Source organism: Molossus molossus, unplaced genomic scaffold (genome assembly GCF_014108415.1).
Source record: "Molossus molossus isolate mMolMol1 unplaced genomic scaffold, mMolMol1.p scaffold_m16_p_26, whole genome shotgun sequence".
NCBI lineage: Eukaryota > Metazoa > Chordata > Mammalia > Chiroptera > Molossidae > Molossus > Molossus molossus.
Window position 1 is genome coordinate 1 of NW_023425362.1, and position 24,129 is coordinate 24,129.

Here is a 24,129-nt window from a genome sequence, read left to right on the forward strand (position 1 = left end):
ACCCCCCAGGGGTGTCCGTAGTAGCCTGCTCACCTGCCCCCGGATTCTGCTCCTGCACACGTGGCCGCTGTAACCATCAGGGCACTGTCTCCGTGGGACATCGGGACCAGGAGACCCTGGGACGCACTGTGACATGGGTGGCCGGAGATGGGCACCGGGCAGTACGGGGACAGGACAGGGGTCAGAATCCCACCGAGGACCATGTCAGGCGATGGCAGAGGTGAGAGGGGCCCAGTTTCCAGCCCTCCACAGACTGCCTTGTTCAATTTGGGGGGTTGGGGACAAGAAACGTCTATTCAGAATTTCATACATCAGATTTCTCGGGTGCAAGCAGGTGCTCCTGATTCGTAAGCAGGATGTGGGAAGATCAGAAGATGTGGAGAGTTACAGCTCGACCAAGGCTCCGATGTGTTCTCCCAAATTCCCTCTTTAGCTCTGGTTTTCACCAGTGTGTATACACTGTATGTGTGTACACACTCAATACAGACACTTCACAATATGCTACCACAGTAAGGAAAAGGCTACTTATGCTGCCTTCCCATGAGCATACTCAATGTTTTATTTGCAGACCATCCCTTTAGACAACCACCTACATACATGTTAAAACCAAGGGGGTTGGATGCACGCTGCTTTTTTACAAACCTCAGCCTGCGGGGCTTCCTGGGATTAGCCATCAAGAGAAGTTGACACGGAGGGACCTGGAGAGGATTATGCTGAGCGAAATAAACCAACCAGAGAAAGACAAGTACCCCATGTCTCCCTGATTTGTGGAATCTAATGAACAAAATAAATGATGAACAAATCGTTCCAGCGATGTGAAAGTAAGGAACAGACGGACAAACCTCAGGGAAGTGGGGTGAAAGGGCGGGAAGAGGTGAACAGAAAAGCTTACATGCAGAGCCAATGGGCACAGACCCAGTGCAGTGAAGGTGGGGGTGGGGCAGGAGCAGAGAGGAGGTTGTCGGTGGGGAACATGGAGGGACATCTGTAATACTTGCAACAATAAAGATAAATCTAAAAGGAGACAGAGAGAGGAAGGCAGTCGGGTCCCTGCGGGTAACACGATCTGCAGAAAGCGAGCCAAGAAGAGGAGCCTCCCGGAGCCGCCCTGGACTCCTGGACCAGGACCTGAGGGACGCGTGCCCACCAGTAAGTGCATGAGGGCCCCAGGTTGTCTCCAGGGGCCGAGGCCAGACTGAAGGCAGGTCATCTTTCCGGGCACTGAACTGGTGCCAAGCACCGGCGGCCAAACTCATATAAGAGGGAGTGACCTAAGCACGCGCAGGAATGGCACCCAAGGACGCCCATCCCCAGGAGGTCCCCCCATTTGGCTGAGAAACCACTAAAAGTAAGCTCTGTCAGAGGGAGTTTAACTTATAAACTTGGTTTGTAACTTCTCCCACGCAGATGTCCGGTGAAAATGCTGGGTTGGAGAATCAGCTGGCGTTGCCTGTCCACCGCTCGGCTGCCTTCAGGTGTCACCTGCTGTGCCCTCCACTGGCTCTCCAGTTCCCCTCTCCCGTGGTTTCTAGCCCGAGAGGGTCTGGGGGCTGAACGGGGGCTGAGCCGGGAGCAGTTGGGCTTGGCTTTGTTTGCATCTGTTTCAATGAACCTGTTTCTCTGGATAGGTTCCTGCCCAGACCCTTGGGTAGGTCCGTGAGCCCCCTGCCAGCAGCTGGGCAAAGCCCACGGTGTCAGTGCCCGTCAGCCCCCTGAAGCCATCACTCGGGACATATGGGCACTGACCTCAGCACCTCCTGGGAAACAACACATCTGGAAGGACAGGGAAGGGGGGAGGGGCCCACGTCCTGTTTCTTTGGACACACCGGGCAGTGTTCTTCCTTGACCTCCTGAGAAGCCTCCTGACAGTGTTTCCAGCCCCGTGGCCATAGTCTGTTTCCAGAGCTGGATGGTCACGGCCACAGCAACACGACTTGACGTCACACAGAGCACAGCACTGAATTCCCGAACTTCCTGGGCCTCCCACAGCAGGGTGATGACTCCTGCCTGGGAAGTTGCCAGCGTCTTCTTCCCACTTCCCAGAAGACACGCAGTAAAGGGGCCACCCTGAGAGGAGCAGGGGGCACCCCGTGTCTCCACCCTGGGCCCTGAAGATCTGCGTCCACACACAGTGGGCACCTCCTTGACTTGGACAGCCCAGGGCCTCACGCTCTGGACGGTGGCCCTGGGTCCTCCTGTGACCTCTTCCAAGAGCACAGACTGTGTGTCCACAGAGGCCTGGGACCAGGCCGGGCAGGTGCACGCAGGACCTGCTCCCTGTGCCCTGGACAGGTGACGGGGACAGCCTGCCCGCGGGCTCCCAGGGATGAGTTCTCTGCAAAGGGGCTGTCAGAGTGGTTCCTTCCCTGCAGATGGTCTTGTCGGTTCCGGGTTTGTGTTCTGACACCGCTGATATCCTAATCTCGGGGTCCCCTCAGTGGAAGAGTTGGTAGAACATAAACCTCAGTCTGCCTCACTGACCCGTCCTATCAAATACACAACTGAGTTTGGCTGAGCCGGCACCCTAACTGTTCACCCGCTGCTCTTCTCTGCTCTCAGAACGCAGCACAAAACGGGGGCGTCTTGTCAAGTGTTCCCTCCCAGGAAATGAGTGAAAGCCACGCTGGGCAGCATCTAGGACGGGTGGCATCCAACTCAGAAGAGCTGAAGGTGTTCTGGGAGAAGCGAATCCAGCGCCACACCCAGCAGCTGCAGAGTGAGGACGAGCGCATGCGCAGGAGCGCCCTGGACAGGTAGGTGGGGGTGGGGGGCTCTGCAAGGGCGAGCAATGCGCAGGAGCGCCCTGGACACGTGTCGGGGAGCAATCTGCACACAGCTTACCAGGTGGGCACAGCCCTCAAGCTCTGGCACTTAGCCCCCCCACACCCCCAGCAACCGAATTACACTCCCAGATCTCATGTCACAGGTAGAGACACCCTCCATGGGAAACACCACCCACATTAACTCAGCTTCTAACTGCTACATTGAATAACTGGAAGACAGGAATACCAAAGGGTACCAACCCTCCATCCCCACACTCCATCCCTCCATCCCCAAACTCCATCCCCCATCCCTCCATCCCCACACTCCATCCCCCATCCCTCCATCCCTCCATCCCCACACTCCATCCCCCATCCCTCCATCCCCACACTCCATCCCCCATCCCTCCATCCCCACACTCCATCCCCCATCCCTCCATCCCCACACTCCATCACCCCATCCCTCCATCCTCACACTCCATCACCCCATCCCTCCATCCCCACACTCCATCACCCCATCCCCACACTCCATCACCCCATCCCCACACTCCATCACCCCATCCCCACACTCCATCATCCCATCCCACCATCTCCACACGCCATCCCCCATCCTTCCATCCTCACACTCCATCACCCCATCTCTCCATCCCCACACTTCATCACCCCATCCCTCCACCCCACACTCCATCACCTCATCCCTTCATTTCCACACTCCACCATCACCCCATCCCCACACTCCATCACCCCATCCGCCCATCCCCACACTTCATCACCCCATCCCTCCACCCCACACTTCATCACCCCATCCTTCCATCTCCCCTCCCCCATCCCCACAGTCCATCACCACATCCCCACACTCCATTACCCCACTATGATGCATCACCCCTTCCTTACACTCTCAAACTCTTGAGCATTTACAGAATTTGTTATGGAGGCATGTCCTGCTTTGATCTGATATTATTTTCTGGGTTTGTTTATTTTTTTATTTTTGCTCCCACGAGTGTACTCATTCTACTCCTTCCCACACATTTGCATGACTACAGATCTAAAGCCAACATCCCTTTCTTTCTGCAGCCAAGTCCAGTGACCTTGGTGCTGAGGGTCCTCCTAGGTTACCCCAACAGGCCCAGGATATCTGATCTCACGGACAGCTAAGACGGCAGATTAACACATAATTCACACCTAGACGAGAACTCAAAGTGGTCACAGCCTCTTCCCCAAATAGCACCACAGCTGCTGCCCTGGGGGCAGGCGGGCAGGAGGGTCCTGGCTGTGGCCACAGGAGGCTACGCTGACCTTCCAGCCACCAGAGGTCTGGCTGCTGTGCCTGCCCACCCTCCCCCACCTGAGGTCCTCTGGCTGGGGGTGGACTCCGTCATTCAGGACATCTGTTCTCCTTAGGCATAGGTGGGGGCTGTGGTACCCTCTGTCCACGTGCACGGCCCCCACCTCAGCTCCTGGGGGTCCTCATACTGATGGTTCCTCCCACCACAGCTCCCTCCGGGGTCTGAGGGCCTTACCCTGCTCTCTGGTGCCATCAGGCCCTGGGAGCTTCTCAGTTTTCTGTCCAGAGGTACGGGTGTCACCAAGGTCCCGGGAGGGGCTCTGGGTGCAGCGGTCAGGGTGTTGTCCGCACCAGCTGGGTGTCACCAAGGTCCTGAGCTGATGGGATGGGGCCATAGGCAGGACATCCTGCACCTCTCTGGGAAGATTGGTTGGTGATCAGGACACAGAACATAGCCAGGACACCCCTGTCCTCTGGACCACAGCAACCCCTGGGAACTTTCTCACAGGCATCCAGGGTTCCCGGGAGCCATCTGCTTCTACATGTCTGGCCTTGGGGCACACAGTCAGCAGCCATGGCCTGGTGAGGGGGCAGGATCACAGCTATTCATGTAGGGCCATCACGCATGGGCCCATCATGCGTGGGGCTGTCACACATGGGGTGTCATGCATGGGGCCATCACGCATGGGGTGTCATGCATGAGGCCATCACTCATGGGCTGTCACACATGGGGTGTCATGCATGGACCCATCACACATGGGGTGTCATGCATGGACCCATCACACATGGACCCTCCACACATGGACCGTCACGCATGGGCACTGCTGTCCTGGTCTAACCACCTGCTGCTCGAGGTGCTGTCCTCGCTCAGGCCCCTGGGTACCAGCACAAGTGTCTAAGTGGACGCCTTTACCAAGTTGTCACCAGCCCCAGAGGTCGGCCGGCCAGGCACCTACCCCGCTCTCCACCCTCTAAAGCCAAAGCACTCCCTCCTTCAGGCACCGAGGGGTCACTGTTTGTGGGCAGACGTCCAGGGCGGGGAGCCCTGCAGCCCACCACCCAGGCCCCGTGCTGTGATGACAGCTGGGCAGACAGGTGGGCACAGAGAAGGGAGGAGGGGGGCACCAGACGGGGCTGGTGTGGGGGCTCTGGGTGGGGGCGCAGCTGACTGGGCCCCGTGTCCTGTCCTCGCAGACACACGCTCCTCCGTAATGACCTGTGCACACGCAAGCACAGCGCTCAGGGTGTGGCTCAGTCTCTTCAGGGCTCCGAAGTCCCTAGACGATACTTCCTGGGACAAAGTGCTTTCCCTCTGGGTCTGGGATCCTGAGACAGACCCTCCATGTCAGGTGTGGCCCTGGCCCTGGCCCTGAGCGACCAGCCCCCAGGCCACAGGGCTCTCCACAACCTGACGAGGTCACAGCTGCGCCGGGTGGGAACGCAGCCGGGAGGAGGTGGCTCACGCACGTGTGCGGCGTCCACAGAGGAGGCCGGGAGGTGACTCACAGAGCTGAAATTCCCGCTGTCCCAGGCTCCGTGGAGAATGGGCTCAGAAGCTGGAGATGAGGCACAGGACACTGCAGACACCCCCGGAGGCCACCCCACGGCTGTCCTGAGACGATGGCAGCCTCAGTCCTGCGTGGAGTGGAAGCACACAACCGGCCCCCCATTTCCTGAGAAGGAACACCCCAGGGAGGACTGCCTGTGGTGCCACCCCCAGAGCCACTGCGCCCGCAGCCGAGCTTCGCGGGGGTCCTCACCCCCGCCCTGTCCTGGCTGCCCTGCAGCCCATGGGGGTGATTTCCCAGCACACTGTGGGCCCGATACACCTGAGGTCATCGGACCACGTGTTCCTGCAAAAGTCTTCACCTCTTAAAAGCTGACCCAGGCTCAGTCGGTGTGGCTCAGTGGCTGAGCATCGACCCTGCACCAAGAGGTCACCAGTTCGATTCCCGGTCAGGGCACATGCCCAGGTTGTGGGCCTGATCCCCAGTGAGGGGCGTGCAGGAGGCGGCCAGTCGATGTCCTCTCTCATCGATGTTTCTATCTCTCTCTCCTTCTCCCTTCCTCTCTCTCTAAAATCAATAAAAAAAAAATTTTTTTTTAAAGATGACCAAGATGTTTCTAACGTGCCACAGGCCATAGAAAGGAACTCGGCTGCACCACAGGGTTTTCTGACTCCTGCCTTCAGATTTTATTTCACCTCTGGTCAAAACATGTCCGTCATCTCAACCCCAGGACAGTGCCTGGTGTGGTGTCGTATAAACGCTTGTGCTTTTCCCAAATACCCTCGTGTTCACAGTTGGGAAGCTCAGTCTGCAGAGGCTCACATTTCCTGAGGCCATGACAGCCGCCGAAGTCAGGATTTCCTCCTTCCTGTACCCCCAGCTGTGGCTGCGACCACCCTGGACGGGCAGGAGGCCCAGTGCCCAGCAGAGGCCAGGCCCCCACAGGACCTCAATCCCCTCATCCCCCAGGGAAGACCGGGCTCCAGCACGGACCGTCCTCACATTTGCACCCACATTCCACAACCCACCTTCTCACTGGCACATGCCCAGCTACGGCCACGAGGTCCACCCTAGCGATGCGGACGCAGCTGGTTTGGGGCTGGCGTCCAGCTGGTGGCTCCCTCTGGGGTCCACGTCATCTCTCTAGGTTTGTTTTGTTCTGATGCTCCATCAAGTGGGCACAGGGAAGGGAAGGGGCCTGGCTCTGCCCACCGTGAGGGCTCTCCGGGGGTTACCCCGAGAAAAGGCTCTGACGGCAGCAGCCGAGAGCGTGCCCAGCGCTGACCTCACAGCCTGGAGAGCGAGCGGAAAGTCCGGAAAGAGCAAGTGGAGAGAACACAGCATGAGTCCCTGACGAAGGAGACGGTCAGGCAGACACAATCCTCAGTCATCACCTGGACGATCTATCACCCTTTGTGACTCAGGAGATTCCACTGACAAACACCACGGGGAGCCTGGCAGTGAATAGCCCTAAAAATAGTTTGAGAATAGGAGTCACTCGCTAAGACTCGCAAAGCCCCAGGTTGCTGGAGGTAATTTTATCTGAGGATATACTTAGAACACCATTGCTGTCAACACCAATAAACTGAGGCGTCACGCGAGCCCCTCTTGGCTGGAAGGGCACATTCAGGCTCCGAGAGGCTGTGCAGAGCCCTCAGGAACAGCCACAACCTCCCTGCCATCTGCCACGATGCCAATGACCCAGTCGCGCCCCAATAACGCAGGAGCCAACACGGCAGGAACACAGGCATCCAGCAGCCTCGCCTTCCTTCTCGGTGCTGCGGCTCACGCGCAGCGGGAGGCGCTGGTGAAGAGGGACTGGGAAGAAAGAGGTGATGGGGGGCTGGGCTCAGAGTGATCTGCCTCTTGTAGGACTGGACTCTGTCTGGAAATCCCAGCTCCAGGGGCTGAATTTCTACAGAACATCCATCCTCTCTCTTGAGGAGGAAACCGAGACCCAGAGGGAGACGTCAGGAGCAGGCTCGGCCTGGACAGGAAGGGTATTCACTCTCCTTTGTAAGCAACTGCTTCTGAGGGAATCTGGAGCCCCTGCAGGGAGGCCGGGAGGGGGACAGGAAGGGATGGAGGACCCGGGGCAGCCTTGAGGAGGATGACACCAAGGGCTGCAAAAAGACGTCTCCACTTGGGGAAGAGAAAATCTCGCTGCACGGTTCTGTGCTTGTGAGATGCTAATTGTCCTGAGCTACCCCACTTGCACTGGGGTCAGCAGAATAACGGCCACCCACAGATGACTGATCGTAACCCCCACAACCTGTGAGTATGTGGCCTTCATAGCAAAGACCATGAGAAGGGGTTTCCAAGTGTCAGCACCGAGCCCTTGCACGAGGGGGCAAGTCACTGTCTCAGAAAGACATCCGCACCCCATCTTCATCACGACATCATCCACGGCAGCCAAGACTCAGAAACAATCTATGTGTCCGTCAACAGAGGAGCAGATAAAGAAAATAGAGCTGTATGTGTGTAGATTAGGAAACCCATTCAGCCACGAGTCATTAGGAAATTCTGCCATTAGCCGCAACACGGACGGACCTCGAGGGTGTTATGCCAAGTGGGGAGGAAGACACAGAGTGCGTGATCTCACGTACGTGTGGAAGCTGAAACACCAGTTCAAAGACAGAGCACACTGGTCCTTCCGCCAGGTGAGCAGAAGGCTCCTGTCCCAGGGCCCCGAGGACCAGGGCTCACACAGCCTCAGCATCCCAGCAGGCTCCTGGGAGGGAGCGGCTCCCCTGGGCGTCCCCACCACTGAGGCTGGCCGAAGGCTGAGCAACATGTGAGCGTGTAGGGGTCGGGGGGCATCAGTCCAAGTCCTCCCTCTGCCTCTGTTTTCCTGTCTCTACAGTCAGCACGTGTCCTGTTCAGGACTTTGTTGCATTTAAAGGGCACACATTGCTGTCCTTCTGCCCCACCCCACCACCACCAGACATGTGGGTCCTGGGCCACCACACACAGACTTCCGGTCAGGATGATGGGCAGGTAAACGCAGTCTCACCTACTCCCACAAGCACATCAAAATTACAACTAAACTACAGAGCAACCTACAACTACAGAATTAAACAAGCAGCCACATGGAGACTGGTAGGAGGAGCAGAGGCGGAGGGGCTGGTCCCACACCCACGTGTAGCGAATAAAAAGCAGGAGGACACCTCAGCTGGGAAGGTCCTCCCTGAGGAGTGTGTTAGCCCTTAACACTGCCCTAAGCCTCTCATTCCAGAAAACTAAAACCCATCACTCCAGTCAGGAGGAACGGAATGATGGAACCACCCGAACCCACCCAAAACTGCAAACAGTCGCTCGACAAAAAAACAACAGGAGACCCCAGCCCCCGACCAATCAAGAACACGGGAGACCCCAGGCCCGACCAATCAAAGATGACCACGTCTCCTCGGCTGACCGACCACCCCCCAGCCCTAAGTTTAAAAATCCTTAGTCTATACAAGCCGGTTGCTACTCTCTCCTTAGAGGTAGTCCCGCAGGCTGATTCCCAATAAACCTGCACTTCTGGAGACTCTGCACCGCCTCGTTCCGCCTCGTTCTTACAGAGTGAGGGGTCCCCGTCCCGCACCAGGCGCCCAGCTCAGGGTTCCAGTGCCAGGATGAGAATCCCCATCACTTCTGGCTGTAAAACCCACGAGAACTGAGGCTGAGGGAGGTTGAGGCTGCGGGGGCCTCGGGCAGCTCCTCTTAAAGGGCCCGCACACGGACTTACTCAGATTTGCTCCTTCTGGGCTCCAGCATGGAGGGGAGGCAGCTCAAAGGCACCAGAGACATATGGGGAAGAATTGAGCTGTTTGGCCTCAGAAAGAGGGCTGGAGAGGCAGCTTTCTCTCAGACATACGTGCTGGCGGAGGCTGTTGTTTCTTTGGTGAGCCCTTCCCTGGGGCAGCAGACAGCTGCCATATCTGGGACTCCAGCAACCTGGCTCACACTGTTGGCCCCACCCTGGTGATTCCCTGAGGACCCGCCCCAACTCTCAGGCCCACCCAAGCTGTGTCCAATGGCTTTACCATAGAATTGGCCTATGTTGGCTCCTGCTTCAGAGTTTCCTAAAATCTCTCAAACAAGAAGCATCTGGTCTCAGTGAAGCTCATACTTCTCGTTAAGTGGCTCCAGGCCTGGCACTAGAAGCAGCCAGCCTTGGTTCATAGCTTGGCTTTTCCTGGGCACCTCCAAGCCCAGCACAAGAAGCAGCCATTGATAGATCATTCTGTAGCTTATGCCTGGTGACCCCGGGTAGAACACAGGAAGTGGCTGACCTTGCCCCAGAGCCAACACACCCAGTGGACAGCTTCAGACCACATCAAAGCACCAACACTCAACCACCTCCACAAGTGACACACTCAAGGAGCAGACTCAGTGGGTACCAGAGCCCTGCTGAAGTAAGCCTTGCTCTGTGTGCTGAGCCCCTGCACAGCTGATCCTCCAAGGTGGTCAGAGGCCAGTGGGCAGTGGGCACAACCAGTCCTTGGAGCTGATCAGCCTGAGTAAATCCTTCCCATTGACGTGCCAACAGCAATCAAGAATCAATTACAGCAGAAGGGTGTACATTCCACCTCAAGGGCCCAGCTGGGGTGACCAGGGAGGCTGTGCCACTGGACCCTACAGGACACCTACAACAATAGGCCACCCTACAAAGCCTAGGAGACATAGCAACTCTACCTAATACAGAGAAACAGACACAAGAAGGCAGCCCAAATGAGGAGACAAAGAAACATATCCCAAATAAAAAAAAAAGAACAAAACTCCAGGAAAAGAATTAAACAAAATGGAAATAAACAATCTAACAGATGCAGAGTTCAAAACACTGGTTATGAGGATGCTCAAGGAACTTAGTGAGAACTTCAAGGAACTTATGGAGAATTCCAAGGAACTTAGAACATCAACAACATAAAAAAAAATTTTTTTAAACAATCAGAAATGAAGGATGCACTGACTGAAATAAAGAATAATTTACAGAGAATCAATCGTACAGTAGCTAAAGCCAAGAAACAAACCAGCAATTTGGATATAAGGAAGCAAAAACCACCAAATCAAAACAGCAAAAAGAAAAAAGAATCCAAAAAAATGAGAATAGTGTAAGGAGTCTCTGGGACAACTTCAAGTGTGCCACCATTCGCATCATGGGGGTGCCAGAAGGAGAAGAGAGAGAGCAAGAAATTAAAAATCTATTTGAAACAATAATGACAGAAAACTTCCCTAACTTGGTGAAAGAAATCAACATACAAGTCCAGGAAGCACAGAGTGTCCCAAACAAGATGAACCCAAAGAGGTCCACAGCAAGACACATCATCATCAAAATACAAAAGGTTCAAGACAAAGAGAGAATCTTAAAAGCAGCAAGAGAAAAACAATTCGTTACCTACAAGGGAGCTTCCTTAAGACTGTCAGCTGATTTCTCAAAGAAAGTTTGGCCCTGGCCAGTTTGGCTCAGCGGTTGGAGCGTCGGCCTGCGGTCCAGAGAGACCCGGGTTCGGTTCCCGCTAAGGCATGTACTTCGGTTGCAGTTTGTCCCTGGCCCTGGTTGGTCATGCGGGTGGCAGCCACTCGATGTGTCCCTTCACGTCGATGTTTCTCTCTCTCTCTCCTTTCCTCTCTCTCCCTCCCACTCTATCTGTACAAAAAATGGAAAAATATCCTCGGGTGAGGATAAAAAAAAAAAAGAAAGAAACTTTGCAGGCCAGAAGGGAGTGGCAAGAGATTTTCAAGGTGATGAAAAGCAGTGACTTACAACCTAGATTACTCTATCCTGCCAGCTATCATTTAGAAAACCATAGACATTATCAAGAGTTTCCCAGGCAAGAAAAACTAAAGGAGTTCATCACCACCAAACCAGTATTATATGAAATGTTGAAGGGTCTTCTTGAAGGAGAAGAAGAACAAAAATATGAACAATGAAATGGCAATTAATACATATCTATCAACAATTGAATCCACAAACAAAATGAGCAAGCAGAACAGAAACAAACTCCGAGATACAGAGAACTTTTTGTTGCTTGCCAGATGGGCGGGGGTTGGGAAATGGGTGGAAAAAACCAAAGAACTTCTATGTGTGTACGCATAACCCATGAATACTGACAACAGTGTGGGGAAGGCAGGAGGGAGGTGGGATTGGGGAGGAGGGGGGGTCAATGGGGAAAAAAGGGGGGAACATCTATAATCATTCAACAATAAAGATAAGTTAAAAATTTTTTTTTTTTTATCCTCACCCGAGGACATTTTTCTATTTTTTGTTCAGATAAAGTGGGAGAGAGAGAAACATCGATGTGAAAGGGACACATCAAGTGGCTGCCACCCACACGACCAACCAGGGCCGGGGACAAACTGCAACCGAGGTACGTGCCCTTAGCGGGAACCGAACCCGGGTCTCTCTGGACCGCAGGCCGATGCTCTAACCGCTGAGCCAAACCAGCCAGGGCTAAAATTTTTAAATAAGTAAATAAAAACCACACACAAACCCACGCCACCTTATCTAGGGATACTAGTTCCCTGGACAGTGCAGAGAAGACCCAGGACCTCCACTCCTGGGAGTTCAATTTTTCATGGTCAGTTTGAGTCGCCAGCAGCACTGAAGTGTGTGGTTCTCATGAGGCCTCCAAGCAGCAGCCCGTCCCCAAGGCCAGTCCACCCCCAGGGCCTAGGAAAGCACACAGCACGGCCACTGTCCCACCCAGGCCGCTCAAGGTCACTGGGGGTGGAGACCTGCATTGACCACTGAGAGACTCAAGGATCTGCCCTGACCCAGCCCCTTTCTGATGTGAGCCGTGGAACTTCCTAGAACTTTCTAGAAGGCTGATGAGAACATCTAAACGTTGGGATTGGTGTCAACAAGTTGTCCTCTGACTTTTCAACTAAGAGATAAGGGACAGAGAAGCTTCCCAGAGGGGGCGGTTACACAGGGTGGTGTCCCAGTGTCCGCTGAGGGGCCTCGGGCAGGGCACCGAGTTCCTGAAGGACTCTGGCCTGGCACAGCGGGTGCTGTGAACAGCGGGTGCTGTGAACAAGGATGTGGGCGGCCAGGTCAAGCTCCCTCTGCACTGGGGTCTCCTTGAAATCCACCCTGAAGACAGGTCATGGGGAGCCCCAGCGGGAGGAGAGGAGGGTGCAGCTGCTCATGCTGTGGCCACTCCCTGGGTGCCAGAAATTGGGTCCTTTTCCCTCCACTATGAAGTTTATCAAAAATCAGCAAACTTTTCACATTTTAGTCCCCCCAGCTTTGGCTGAACTAACAGGAATTGCATCTAAAATGCGTCTGTGCTCAGTCCTCTTTGAGGCCTTGTAGGCATTCAGTGTCTCAGATGTGGTTAGACCCAGCCTGGCCATTCAGGCCGCACAGGGCTCGGGTACTGGCTCCGCCGAGGGCCCAGGTCTGGGCTGGGCGGGCACTGTCCTGCAGGCGTCCTGGACTTCAGGCCCAGGCTGCACTCCACGCTGTAAGGAGGGCCCCTGTGTCCTGATTACGAAGGTGGGTACAGAGCAGAACAGCTGATGTGCCTAAAGATGGCTCCGCCACAGATCCGGTGGGTGAATTGCATTCGCTCTTTTTTTTGTCTGGTGCGTGCCCCCAGCAGGTCCTCTCTAGTCCGCGGCCGACGCTCCAACCGCTGAGACAAACTGGCCAGGCCCATTCGCTCTCATTTTTAATAGTGAATTTTATTCTCATCAATTAATTTGTAATGAATTAAAAACAATTATTCATGAAGACGCCTGGTGGACACTGATCATGGGCGGAGCTCCACCACCTCCCGGCCCCTCCTCACAGGGCGCGGTGCCTCCCGCGGCCACACGGGGGCGCCGCAGGACAGCGCAGGCGCCGACAGGCGGGAGAGGCGGGAGCAGGAGGAGCGATGCGTGGGGGTCGGACCAGGCTGCCCCGCCCCGCGACCGGCCAGTCCACCTGCCCAACTGCCACCCCGTCCCGGGAACCCTGGGGCGGGCAGGCAGGGCAGGGTGCAGGTGGACTGGCCTCGGGGTCCCCCAGTCCGAGGAGCCCCGAGGCTGGAGATTCTCCCCCCAATGCCGTTCCAGCTGCTAACCTTGGAGGGTGTCCTAGGAGCACGGTCCCTACAAGGGGGTGCAATGACCGTGGGGGGTGCAATGACCGTGGGGGGTGCAATGACCATGGGGTGGGGAGCTCCTCAGACTTCCTGTGTCCCCGCAGCCCCCCCCCCGCCAGGAGTGAGACATTGGGCCCACCTGCAGGCTCTGCACCTGGGGTCCTTGACCCATCACGCTGGGAAGCTAGAAGCCACCGGGGGAGGCGTCGGGGTCCTCGACCACCGCTCTCCCACTTCACAACCTTCTCTCAGGTGGTGGCTTCAATCAGCCCGAGCGTGCTGTGTGGTTTTCTCTTTTATACTTGTATTTTGTCGCCGTGGATCACACACAAGTGCCTGAACACACGGGGACAGCTGGGGGAAGGGTCACCCAGCTTGTGTGGACCCGCAGAACCGCTGCTCCAGTCGCCTGGAGACAGAATCAGGAGGTCAAGGGAGCAGCTGGGAGGAGCCAGCTCAAGGGGGCGGGCAGTGGGGGGGCCAGGCTGGCAGTGGGGGGTCCAAGGCTGGCAGTGGGGGTCCAGGCTGGCAGTGGGGGGGCCCAGGCTGGCAGTGGGGGGCCCAGGCTGGCAGTGGGGGGGCCCAGGCTGGCAGTGGGGGGGGCAAGGCTGGCAGTGGGGGGGCCAGGCTGGCAGTGGGAGGGCCAAGGCTGGCAGTGGGGGGCCAGGCTGGCAGTGGGGGGGCCAGGCTGGCAGTGGGGGGCCAGGCTGGCAGTGGGGGGGCCAGGCTGGCAGTGGGGGGGGCAAGGCTGGCAGTGGGGGGGCAAGGCTGGCCAGCCAGCCGCACTTTGCTTTGCACAAAGCCTGGGCAGCCCAGCTGGAGAGGGAGGCTCTGCGGTGACCAAAGGCCGGTGGCTCCCCTCAGACATTTCCGGAGCTGTCAGGATGTGCACAGCACAATGTCCAGAGGACGAAGGCCATGCACACGCAGATCCAGACCTCTTCATAGGGGTTGACCCTCAGCCAGCACCAGCCGTCTCCCTCTTCTGAGAAGTCCTCCCCCCTGTGGGGCTGAGACCTCCTTGCCTCATCCTGTTCCTGTGCAGGTCCCAAGGGGGTGGGGAGGGAGCCCCTGCTCACCAGGGTGGGAATGCAGGTGGGGTGGCTGCAGCCCTCTGCCCTGCCCTTGTCCTTGTTGGTGATGATGAAAGGGAAGGTCAGAGAGCCCTCGAGGTCGGAGAGGGAGTCTGGGCCCTGGATGGTGCTGGCCAAGGACGAGGGGAGGGTAATAGAGCTCTCACCCTTTCCCGTGAGGCCCAAGATGCAGGACATGGGCAGGTAGGCACCTCCAGTGGGTCTGTCAGAGCCTCTGGGGTCTGCACCTGGCCCTGGTCTTGACCCATAAGGGAGCTAAAGCCCTTGGGGATGAAGCCTTCGACCTGGAAGGACTTGATGCTGCTGGGCGCTGTCCATGGAGGATGGGGGCCTGATGCTGACCAGGGTGCCCAGACACTGGCAGGCTGGTCGGGGAGTCCCTGTCAACGATCAGCAGACCCCGGGGACCAGCCTCGCTGCGGGGGCCCTCTCCGGGGCCCACACAGCCTTTGTCCCTGCCCACATGCACCAGGGTGAAGGGGATGGTGACGATGTCCACGCCCTCACTGGAGAAGTGGGTGCTCTCAGAGGGGCTTGGACATGTAGTGAGGTGCAAAGCCCTGGGTGCGACTGACCACGGGTGGCTGCCCAGGGCTGGCATGGCCCGGATGGTGCTGGGGCTCCTGACCTCGGGCCCCCAGGCAGGGTCTGGGGGCTTCTGGCAGAAGCAGACACCAGGCTGCAGGGTTCCCAGGGTCCCCGAAGCAAAGCTGGGGGCACAGGTCTGAGCTGTGATCTCCTGGCAGGATAAACGGGACCAGCTTCTCCAGGAAGAGCCCACGCTCAGCAGGCTCGCCTGGCAGTCTCGCCGGGTGTCCAGCGGGCACAGCTGGCACCCTGGGCCCGGATGCGCATCTTCACCAGCCCCAGCCACAGGAGGAACAGGATGTGCGCGTGGGCAGAGGACCACCCCACTGGCAGCGGTGGCACTGGAGCTTGGGGAGGAGAGGAGGCGGTGAGTGGAGGGCACAGGGGACCTGCCCCCACATCCCACACCCCTCGCCCAGCGTGGAGAGGGGACCAACATGAGCTCCATGACCCTGAGCCACCTTCTGGACAGGGACAGGGTGCAGGTGCAAGGCCTTTGCCTGCAACCCACAGTCTGAAAAAGCAAACGTCTTCTCATCAGATTGGCACCAATTCGCGCTGGTGGCCAAGCCTGGCCTGAGGCGTGAGGGTCACTCTGAGGCTTTTCTGTCACTTTGTGACTCGGGGCTTCATTGCTCTGAGGAAATGTCACCAAAAGCAATGGCAGCCCTGGGCGTCCGGGTGAGGCCGGAGAAGAAGGCGTCCGGGGTGTCTTGGCAGTGTAGCTGCGGAGGGAGGAGCTCACCCATGGGACGGTGAGGAGAGAATGAAGTCAGGGGCTGAGGTGGGGGGTGGGGACAGTGCAGGAGACAGAAAAGCATAGGAACAGTGGGAAGCAGAAGCTGGGAGACAGTGTGGCACAGGATTTGAGCGTCTGCGTAGTGGGCCCTGCCCCGCCCTGCATGGACGAGGAGCTGAGGTTCCTGTCGCAGGCCCTCTGAGGCTGCGTGTCCCCCGGGCCAGGTGGGTGGGCCCTGGGGTCCCAGACGAGTGGCTGGGAGGCACCTATCCACAGGGGTGGGAACCACTCTGGCATACGGTCTTCCTGCGGCTTCCCAGAGGCCTTCAGGGCACCGTGGAACTTTCCAGAGAGTGGCATCGCTCTGCGTCTGCCGCAAGGGGCCGGGGCCACCTGCACATGGAGAGGGCCCTGAGGAGCTGAACGCCCACTGTATTTAAATCTAATTAATGAGTAGTCACAGGCCACAGGAGGCCGGGGACCGCCAGCTGCAGAGCGCAGGTCCGTGTGGGGCTGTCCCCCTCCTGCCGTCTCGACATCACAGCGGAAAGCCAGCTCAGCCTGCCCAGCCCTCACCAGCCTCTTCGCTGGGGCTGTGGGAACAGCGTGTGTGAAGGCCCTTCTCAGCCCTGAGGAAGTCAGCAACCCACCACCCGCTAGCTCCAGGGTTCCCTACTGTGCCCCTCCCCCAAGGGTGACTGAGTGCAGGTCTGGGCCGTCCCATTGCCCGGACTTGGCTGTTGTCACGGCAGTGGAGATGGAGGCTCACACAGTGACACGCGGCCACCAGGACTGCCACCAACCCAGAGCCCAAGCCAGGCACAGGGGACCCCTGAGCTTTCCAGTCCCTCAGACCTGGCTCAGTGTGGAGCGGGGCAGTGACCATGGCCTTGCGTGTCCCCTCTCCCATCAGCACTGCCGTGGAAACCAGGAGACGCCACAGTAAGCAAAGCCCTCCCTGCCTGGGCAGCTGCGCCATCCAATCAGCCCCCCCGACTGGGCTCCAGGGGACCCCCTACCAGGCAGGGTCTGACCTTGCTGTTGAAATAGACTGGGCAGGCGTTGCTCCCCACTTCCCAGAAGGGAGCACGAGCACCAGCTTACCCACCTGATAGGGGACAGGACCAGGCTGGACACATGTCCTGGTGCCCACCCCTCAGGGGCCAGGTCACACCCAGCCTGGCCTCAGGCCTAGGGCTAGTGGCCAAGCAGCCTTCAGCCCGTCCCTTCCCAGGACCTGGCAGGCGGCCCCTATCCTCCACCGCACCTCGAAAGTCCCCTCAGCCGGTACTGGAAACAACTGTCCAGGTGCCCAGAGGCCAGGTCCTCCCAGGTGTCCAGCTCCCAGGTGTCCTCCGGTTCCCCTTGGCCATCAGCTGGGCTAAGGTGCTGGCGCACGTCCACCCCGTCCATACTGGCCCTGCCCTGCAGAGCACTGGGGGCCACACCAGCTCCGGCTCCCAGGAAGCACCCACAACCCCACCTGCCCATCCAGTTGCTGCCTTGACAACCGTCCAGTCTCCACGGCAACCGGTTGGGCTCAGACACAGAGACAGGCCTTTTTCCCTTATCCTTTTGAATATTTTTTATTACACAAGCAATACATTTTCACTTTTAGGAAAAATTTGAAACAAATAAATAAAAAGGAAAAATGACTCAATGCAATAAAGTTGCCCATCACCCAGGCCCCAGAGCACATGTGTGCTGATGTCCATGCATATGAACATGTGAACATCCATGTGCACTCTTCACCGGCGGGAAAGCATACCAAGCGGATCACGCTGCGCCTGGCGTCGCCCTCAGCCCGTGTCATGGTCAGTGTTCCTTGCTCACCCCTCAGATAAACATGTTCTCAGCCTGGCTCGGCCTCTGCTCGGGGAGGCTCTTCATCATTGAAAATACAGCTGCAGCCCAGCCGGTGTGGCTCAGTGGCTGAGTGTCGACCCTGCACCAAGAAGTCACGGGTTCGATTCCCGGTCAGGGCTCATGCCTGGGTTGTGGGCTCAGTCCCCAGTGGGGAGCGTGCAGGAGGCGGCCAATGGATGTTCTCTCTCTGTGTTTCTAACTCTGTGCCTCTCCCTTCCTCTCTAAATCAACAAACAAACAAACACATCAAAATTACAACACACCATCATTCAGAAGCTCCTGAAATACAGCTGAATGGAAGTCCTACAACTATGAGATTAAAGAAGCAGCTACACCGAGACTGGTAGGAGGGCGGAGGCGGACGTGCTGGTTCCACACCCACGTGTGGCGGATAAAAATCAGGAGGACACCTTGGCTGGGAAGGTCCTCCCTGAGGACTGGGGGGTCCCCGTCCCACACCAGGTGCCCTGCTCAGGGTTCCAGGGCCAGGAGGAGAATCCCCATGACTTCTGGCTGTAAAACCAGGGGCAACTGAGGCAGAGGGAAGCTGAGACTGCTGGAGCCCCAGGCAGCTCCTCTTAAAGGGCCCGCACACGGACTTACTTGGACTTGCTCCCTCTGAGCTCCAGCATGGGGGAGGCAGCTTGAGGGGCGACAGAGACATACAGGGAAGAACTGAGCTGTTTAGTCTCGGGACAAGGGCTGGAGAGGCAGCTTTCTCCTGGACAGACGTGTTGTCAGAAGCCTTTGTTCCTTTGGTGAGCCCTTCCCAGGGACGGCAGACAGGGCCTCATATCTGGGACTCCAGCAACCTGGCTCACACTGTTGGCCCCACCCCGGTGATTCCCTGAGGCCCCGCCCCATCCAACTTTCAGGCCCACCCAAGCTGTGTCCTATGGCTTTACCATAGAATTGGCCTGTCTTGGCTCCTGCTTCGGAGTTTCCTAAAATCTCTCAAACAAGAAGCATCTGGTCTCAGCAAGCCCCATACTTCTCGTTAAGTGGCCCCAGACCAAGCACTAGAAGCAGCCAGCCTTGGTTCACAGCTTGGCTTTTCCGGGGCACCTCCACGCCCAGCACAAGAAGCAGCCATCTGCAGATCACTCTGTAGCTTATGCCTGGTGACCCCGGGTAGAACACAGGAAGTGGCTGACCTTGCGCCAGAGCCAGCACACCCAGTGGACAGCTTCAAACCACATCAAAGCACCACCACCCAACCACCTCCACAAGTGACACACTCAAGGAGCAGACTCAATGGGTACCAGAGCCCTGCTGCAGTAAATCTTGCTGTATAGTGGGCCCTGCACAGCTGATCCTCCAAGGTAGTCAAAGGTCATTGGTCAGTGGGCACAGCCAGTCCTTGGAGCTGATCAGCCTAAGTAAATCCCTCTCTTTGACATACCAACAGCAATCAAGACTCAATTACAGCAGAAGGGTGTACAGTCCACACTGGGGGTGCACCTCAAGGGCCCAGCTGGGTGACCAGGGAGGCTGTTCCACTTAGTCCTACAGGACACCTACTACAATAGGCCACCCTACAAAGCCTAGGAGACATGGCAACTCTAATACATAGAAACAAACACAGGGAAGCAGCCAAAATGAGGAGACAAAGAAACATGTCCCAAATGAAAGAAAAGAACAAAACTCCAGGAAAAGAACTAAACAAAATGGAGATAAGCAACCAATCAGATGCAGAGTTCAAAACACTTGTTATAAGGATGCTCAAGGAACTAGATGAGACATTCAAGGAACTTAGTGAGAACATCAACAACATAAAAAAGGACCAGTCAGAAATGAAGGATGCACTAACTGAAATAAAGAATAATTTACAGAGAATCAATAGTACAGTAGCTAAAGCCAAGAAGCAAACCAGCAATTTGGAATATAAGGAAGTAAAAAACACGTAATCAAAACAGCAGAAAGAAAAAAGAATCTAAAGAAATGAGGATAGTGTAAGGAGCCTCTGGGACAACTTCAAGCGTGCCAACATTCGCATCTTGGGGGTGCCAGAAGGAGAAGAGAGAGCAAAAAATTGAAAACCTATTTGAAACAATAATGACAGAAAACTTCCCTAACTTGGTGAAGGAAACAGACATACAAGTCCAGGAAGCACAGAGAGTCTCAAACAAGGTGAACCCCAAGAGGCCCACACCAAGACACAGCATCAAAATGCCAAAGGTTAAATACAAAGGAGGATCTTAAAAGCAGCGAGAGAAAAGCAGTTTGTCACCTACAAAAGCTCCCTTAAGACTGTCAGTTGATTTCTCAAAAGAAACTTTGCAGGCCAGAAGGGAGTGGCAAGAGATATTCAAGGTGATGAAAAGCAACGACCTACAACCAAGATTACTCTATTCTGCAAAGCTGTCATTTAGAATCGATGGAAGTACCAAGAGTTTCCCAGACAAGAAAAAGCTAAAGGAGTTCATCACCACCAAACCAGTATTATATCAAATGTTGAAGGGTCTTCTTGAAGGAGAAGAAGAACAAAAATATGAACAATAAAATGACAATAAATACATATCTATCAACAATGGGATCTACAAACAAAATGAGCAAGCAGAACAGAAACAGACTCCTAGATTCAGAGAACTTAGTGTTGCTTGCCAGATGGGTGGGGGCTGCGGGATGGTGAAAAAGAAGAAGGAATTAAAAAGTACAAATTGGTGTTAGACTCCTGAGCCTCACAGGGACCAGGGGAGGGAAGGTGGGATAGATAAACCAAAGAACTTCTATGAATATCTGCATAACCAATGGACACTGACAATAGTGTGGGAAAGACAGCAGGGGGTGGGAGTGGGGAGGAGAGGGTTAATGGGGAAAAAAGGGGGACATCTTTAATACATTCAACAATAAAGATAAGTTGAAATGAATAAACAAATAAAGCAAGCTGCGAAGAACTTCCTTGAGCACGTATCAGTGCTTTCAGACTTCATTGGCTAGAGCTGTGCAGCATTTATGTAAATGCCTGAAGCCTCCATGCAGAGCTTCAGCAACAGGTGTGAAGTATCAGTCGGCACCTAGAAGCCAGCTCCCGGGAGCTCTGCTCCTGCAGCTGCCTCGCCCCAGCCCCACCCCACCCCCACGCGCAGTCCCGAAACGTGGCCGCCGGGCAGGCTGCGCTGGGCTCTCTGTGCACGTGGGTCTGGCCTTGCCCGCCTTCTCTGTTTTCTCCGTGGGCTTGGGGGCATCACGGTGTGCCGGGTACGATGAGGAAAGGTGAGTTGAGGGAAGAAAGGGCAGTGGTCAGGCGGAGCTGGGAAGGGCCGGAAGACACAAATGAGAAGCAAAGTAAGGCCCCTTGGGGACCGTGGCTGAGGATGACCCTCAGGACGAGGCCAAGTGCAGCCGGGGTCCCACCCCTGTCACAGCCCCCGGTGCTGGTGCAGCCCTTCTGCTGGGCAGAGCGCCTGAGACCCACCCCGCAGCCAGGAGCAGGTCTCCCTGTGTGGCTGCTGAGAGACAGTCAGGTGGGACCAAAGCCATTAACCCCCACTCGGTGTTGTCAACATAAAGGCTCCGACCAAGGGAGGCTGAGGACAGACTTGATCCCAACACACCTTGCCGGCTCTGCGGTCAGCAAGGCCTCGCCCGCAGCGCCCTCGTCCCAGCAGCCGGGAGGTGATGGGGAAGGTCCCGCCCCAGGGAACTGGCAGAGTGAACCAGGGCAGAGCCAGGCCAAACTGGGGAGCAACCCCCCAAATAGGGGCACTTGCCACACCTGTGCGTCTGGGCCCAGACCCTGCTCCACCCTCCCCACGGGGAAAAGCTCTGCAGCCACAGGGTGTGCTCCCCGTCCCTGGCTGAGGGTCACAGGGCCTGCGGGACAGTCATCTCCAGTGTCTCAGCCACAGGGTGTGCTCCCCGTCCCTGCTGAGGGTCACAGGGCCTGCGGGACAGTCATCTCCAGTGTCTCAACCACAGGCAGCCTCGACCCCATCTGGCAGGGACAGCCTAACCCTCTGCGCCTGCCTGCAGCCCACGTGGCCCTCGTCAGTGGCCCCATCCAGCTCCTCTGATCACCGTCCAGGCCTGCCCTGCACTTGTGACCCCCTCCTACGCTGCCCTGTGTGGACTGATCATTTTGTCTCTTCGTGCTCACCCCACCCCAGGTCGGTGCCACACTCTCATTTCTGTCATTTTGTTTTGTTGGTGGTCATAGAAGTTCCAACAGACAGACTTACATAATCATCACCTGAAGTCAAGGCCTCAGAAAGGCAGACCGGATGCCCCATCCTCCCTGTGGAATCCTCTGCCTCGCTCACCTGCACTTGGAGCCGTTCCTTCTCATCTCCTGTGAGCTCACCCCTCCCCTCCTCATCCTTGCCCAGTCTGCAGCTCATTCTGTCGAGAGTGTTGATGTGAGATCTTTCTTTATTACAGCTGCATAGTATTCCATTGAACTGCCATTTGACCCAGTGATCCCACTTCTAGGAATATACCCTAAGAAGCCTGAAACACCAATCAGAAACTATATGCACCCCCATGTTCATAGCAGCACTATTTAGAATAGCTAAGATCTGGAAACAGCCCAAGTGTCCATCAGCAGATGAGTGGATAGAAAAGCAGTGGTACATATACACAATGGAGTACTATGCAGCTGTAAGAAAGAAAGATCTCTTATCCTTTGAGACGACATAGAAGGACCTGGAGAGTATTATGCTAAGCGAAACAAGCCAAGCAGAGAAAAACAAATACCACATGATCTCATTTATTTGTGTAATATAATGAATTAAACAAACTGCTGAACAAAATTAACGCAGAGACATGGAGGTTGGGTACAGACTGACAAGCCTCAGAGGAGGGGGTGGTTATGGGAGAAGAGATCAACCACAGAACTTACATGCATGTATGTATGACCAATGAACATGGACAACAAAGCTGGGGATGGGGCGGGCGGGGGAGAGAGGAGAAGGGTGTCAATGGGGGAAAAATGAGAAACATCTGCAACAAAAACAAATAAATAAATAAAAAATTTTTTAAAAAGAGTGTTGAGCCCTGGCCGGTTTGGTTCAGCGGTTAGAGCGTCGGCCTGTGGTCCTGAGAGACCCGGGTTCGGTTCCCGCTAAGGGCATGTACCTCGGTTGCAGTTTGTCCCCGGCCCTGGTCAGTCGTGCGGGTGGCAGCCACTCGATGTGTCCCTTTCACGTCGATGCTTCTCTCTCTCTCTGTGTTCCTCTCTCTCCCTCCCACTCTACCTGAACAAAAGATGGAAAAATGTCCTCAGGTGAGGATTAAAAAAAAAAAGAGTGTTGATGTTTTCGCCATGTTTTTTCTCTGGGATTCTTTTCTGACTCTAAGCCGTGTGACATCTCCGCCTTGCAGCCGAGGGACAGTGAGCTGTCAGAGGACACTGCTGGGCTGTGCTCCTGGGAAAGGCCCACCGCAGGAGACCAGACACCGGACACAGCTGGTCCAGTTCCCCCACCGTGGTCTGTGCGCGGTGCGCGGGCCCCCAGCAGCCATCCCAGACCGCGACTTCCCCTGTGGATGGAGGAAGCAGAAAAGTGAGACCCTGGGCCCTTGGTGACAAGGGCAGTCACCACACTGCCTCCAGGTTACCTACCTCTGGACTTCTTGCTCAAGAAACGAACGAACTTCTAGCTCCCGTGTTTTAAGCACTGACGTCTGAGGCTTTGGGGGTGCTACCCAGGCAGCCGAGGCAACGCTGGATGATACCTGGGCGGTGCCTCAAGTCCTGGGTTTCTGTACGCATATGTACATGCCTACACGTGAATACACACACGCCACACCTACACATGCACACATGTACTCACAAACACACACACGTGGAAATGTAAACTGTAAGTTCCCATTTAAACTACTAACAGTATTCTAGAAAGTAAGGAGGGTGAGAATCTCCTGTGACCCCCACCACCTTAACACAAAGGCAACCAGCTCTCTTTATTCTTGTGCATAATAGGTGGTGAAAATATTTTGTTTAATTTTTTTAAAGTTGGTTCTTGCCCTGGCTGGTGCGGCTCGTGGGATGGGGTGTGCCAGAGGGCTGTGGTGTTGGTCCCCTGTTGGGGCACCAACACAAGGCAATCAATCGATGTTCTCGCTCACACGGACCTCTCTCTTTCTCTTCCTCCCTCCCTCCCCCCCTCTCTAAACAAGTCAATGAGCCTGTCCTTGGGTGAGGATAAAAAAATAAAAATAGCCCTGGCCAGTTTCGCTCAGCGGTTAGAGCGTCGGCCTGTGGTCTGGAGAGACCC

General features: G+C 56.0%; 1 protein-coding gene across 1 annotated transcript; it reads left to right on the forward strand.

Annotated features, from left to right (window-relative positions):
* Positions 1-2,129: 2,129 nt before the first annotated feature.
* On the forward strand, positions 2,130-5,983 carry FAM240C (family with sequence similarity 240 member C). Its single transcript, XM_036278234.1, has 3 exons — positions 2,130-2,292; positions 2,560-2,753; positions 5,576-5,983. The coding sequence occupies exons 2-3, from the start codon at positions 2,608-2,610 to the stop codon at positions 5,658-5,660; spliced, it is 231 nt and encodes a 76-aa protein (XP_036134127.1). The 5' UTR covers positions 2,130-2,292; positions 2,560-2,607; the 3' UTR covers positions 5,661-5,983.
* The last annotated feature ends 18,146 nt before the right edge of the window (positions 5,984-24,129 follow it).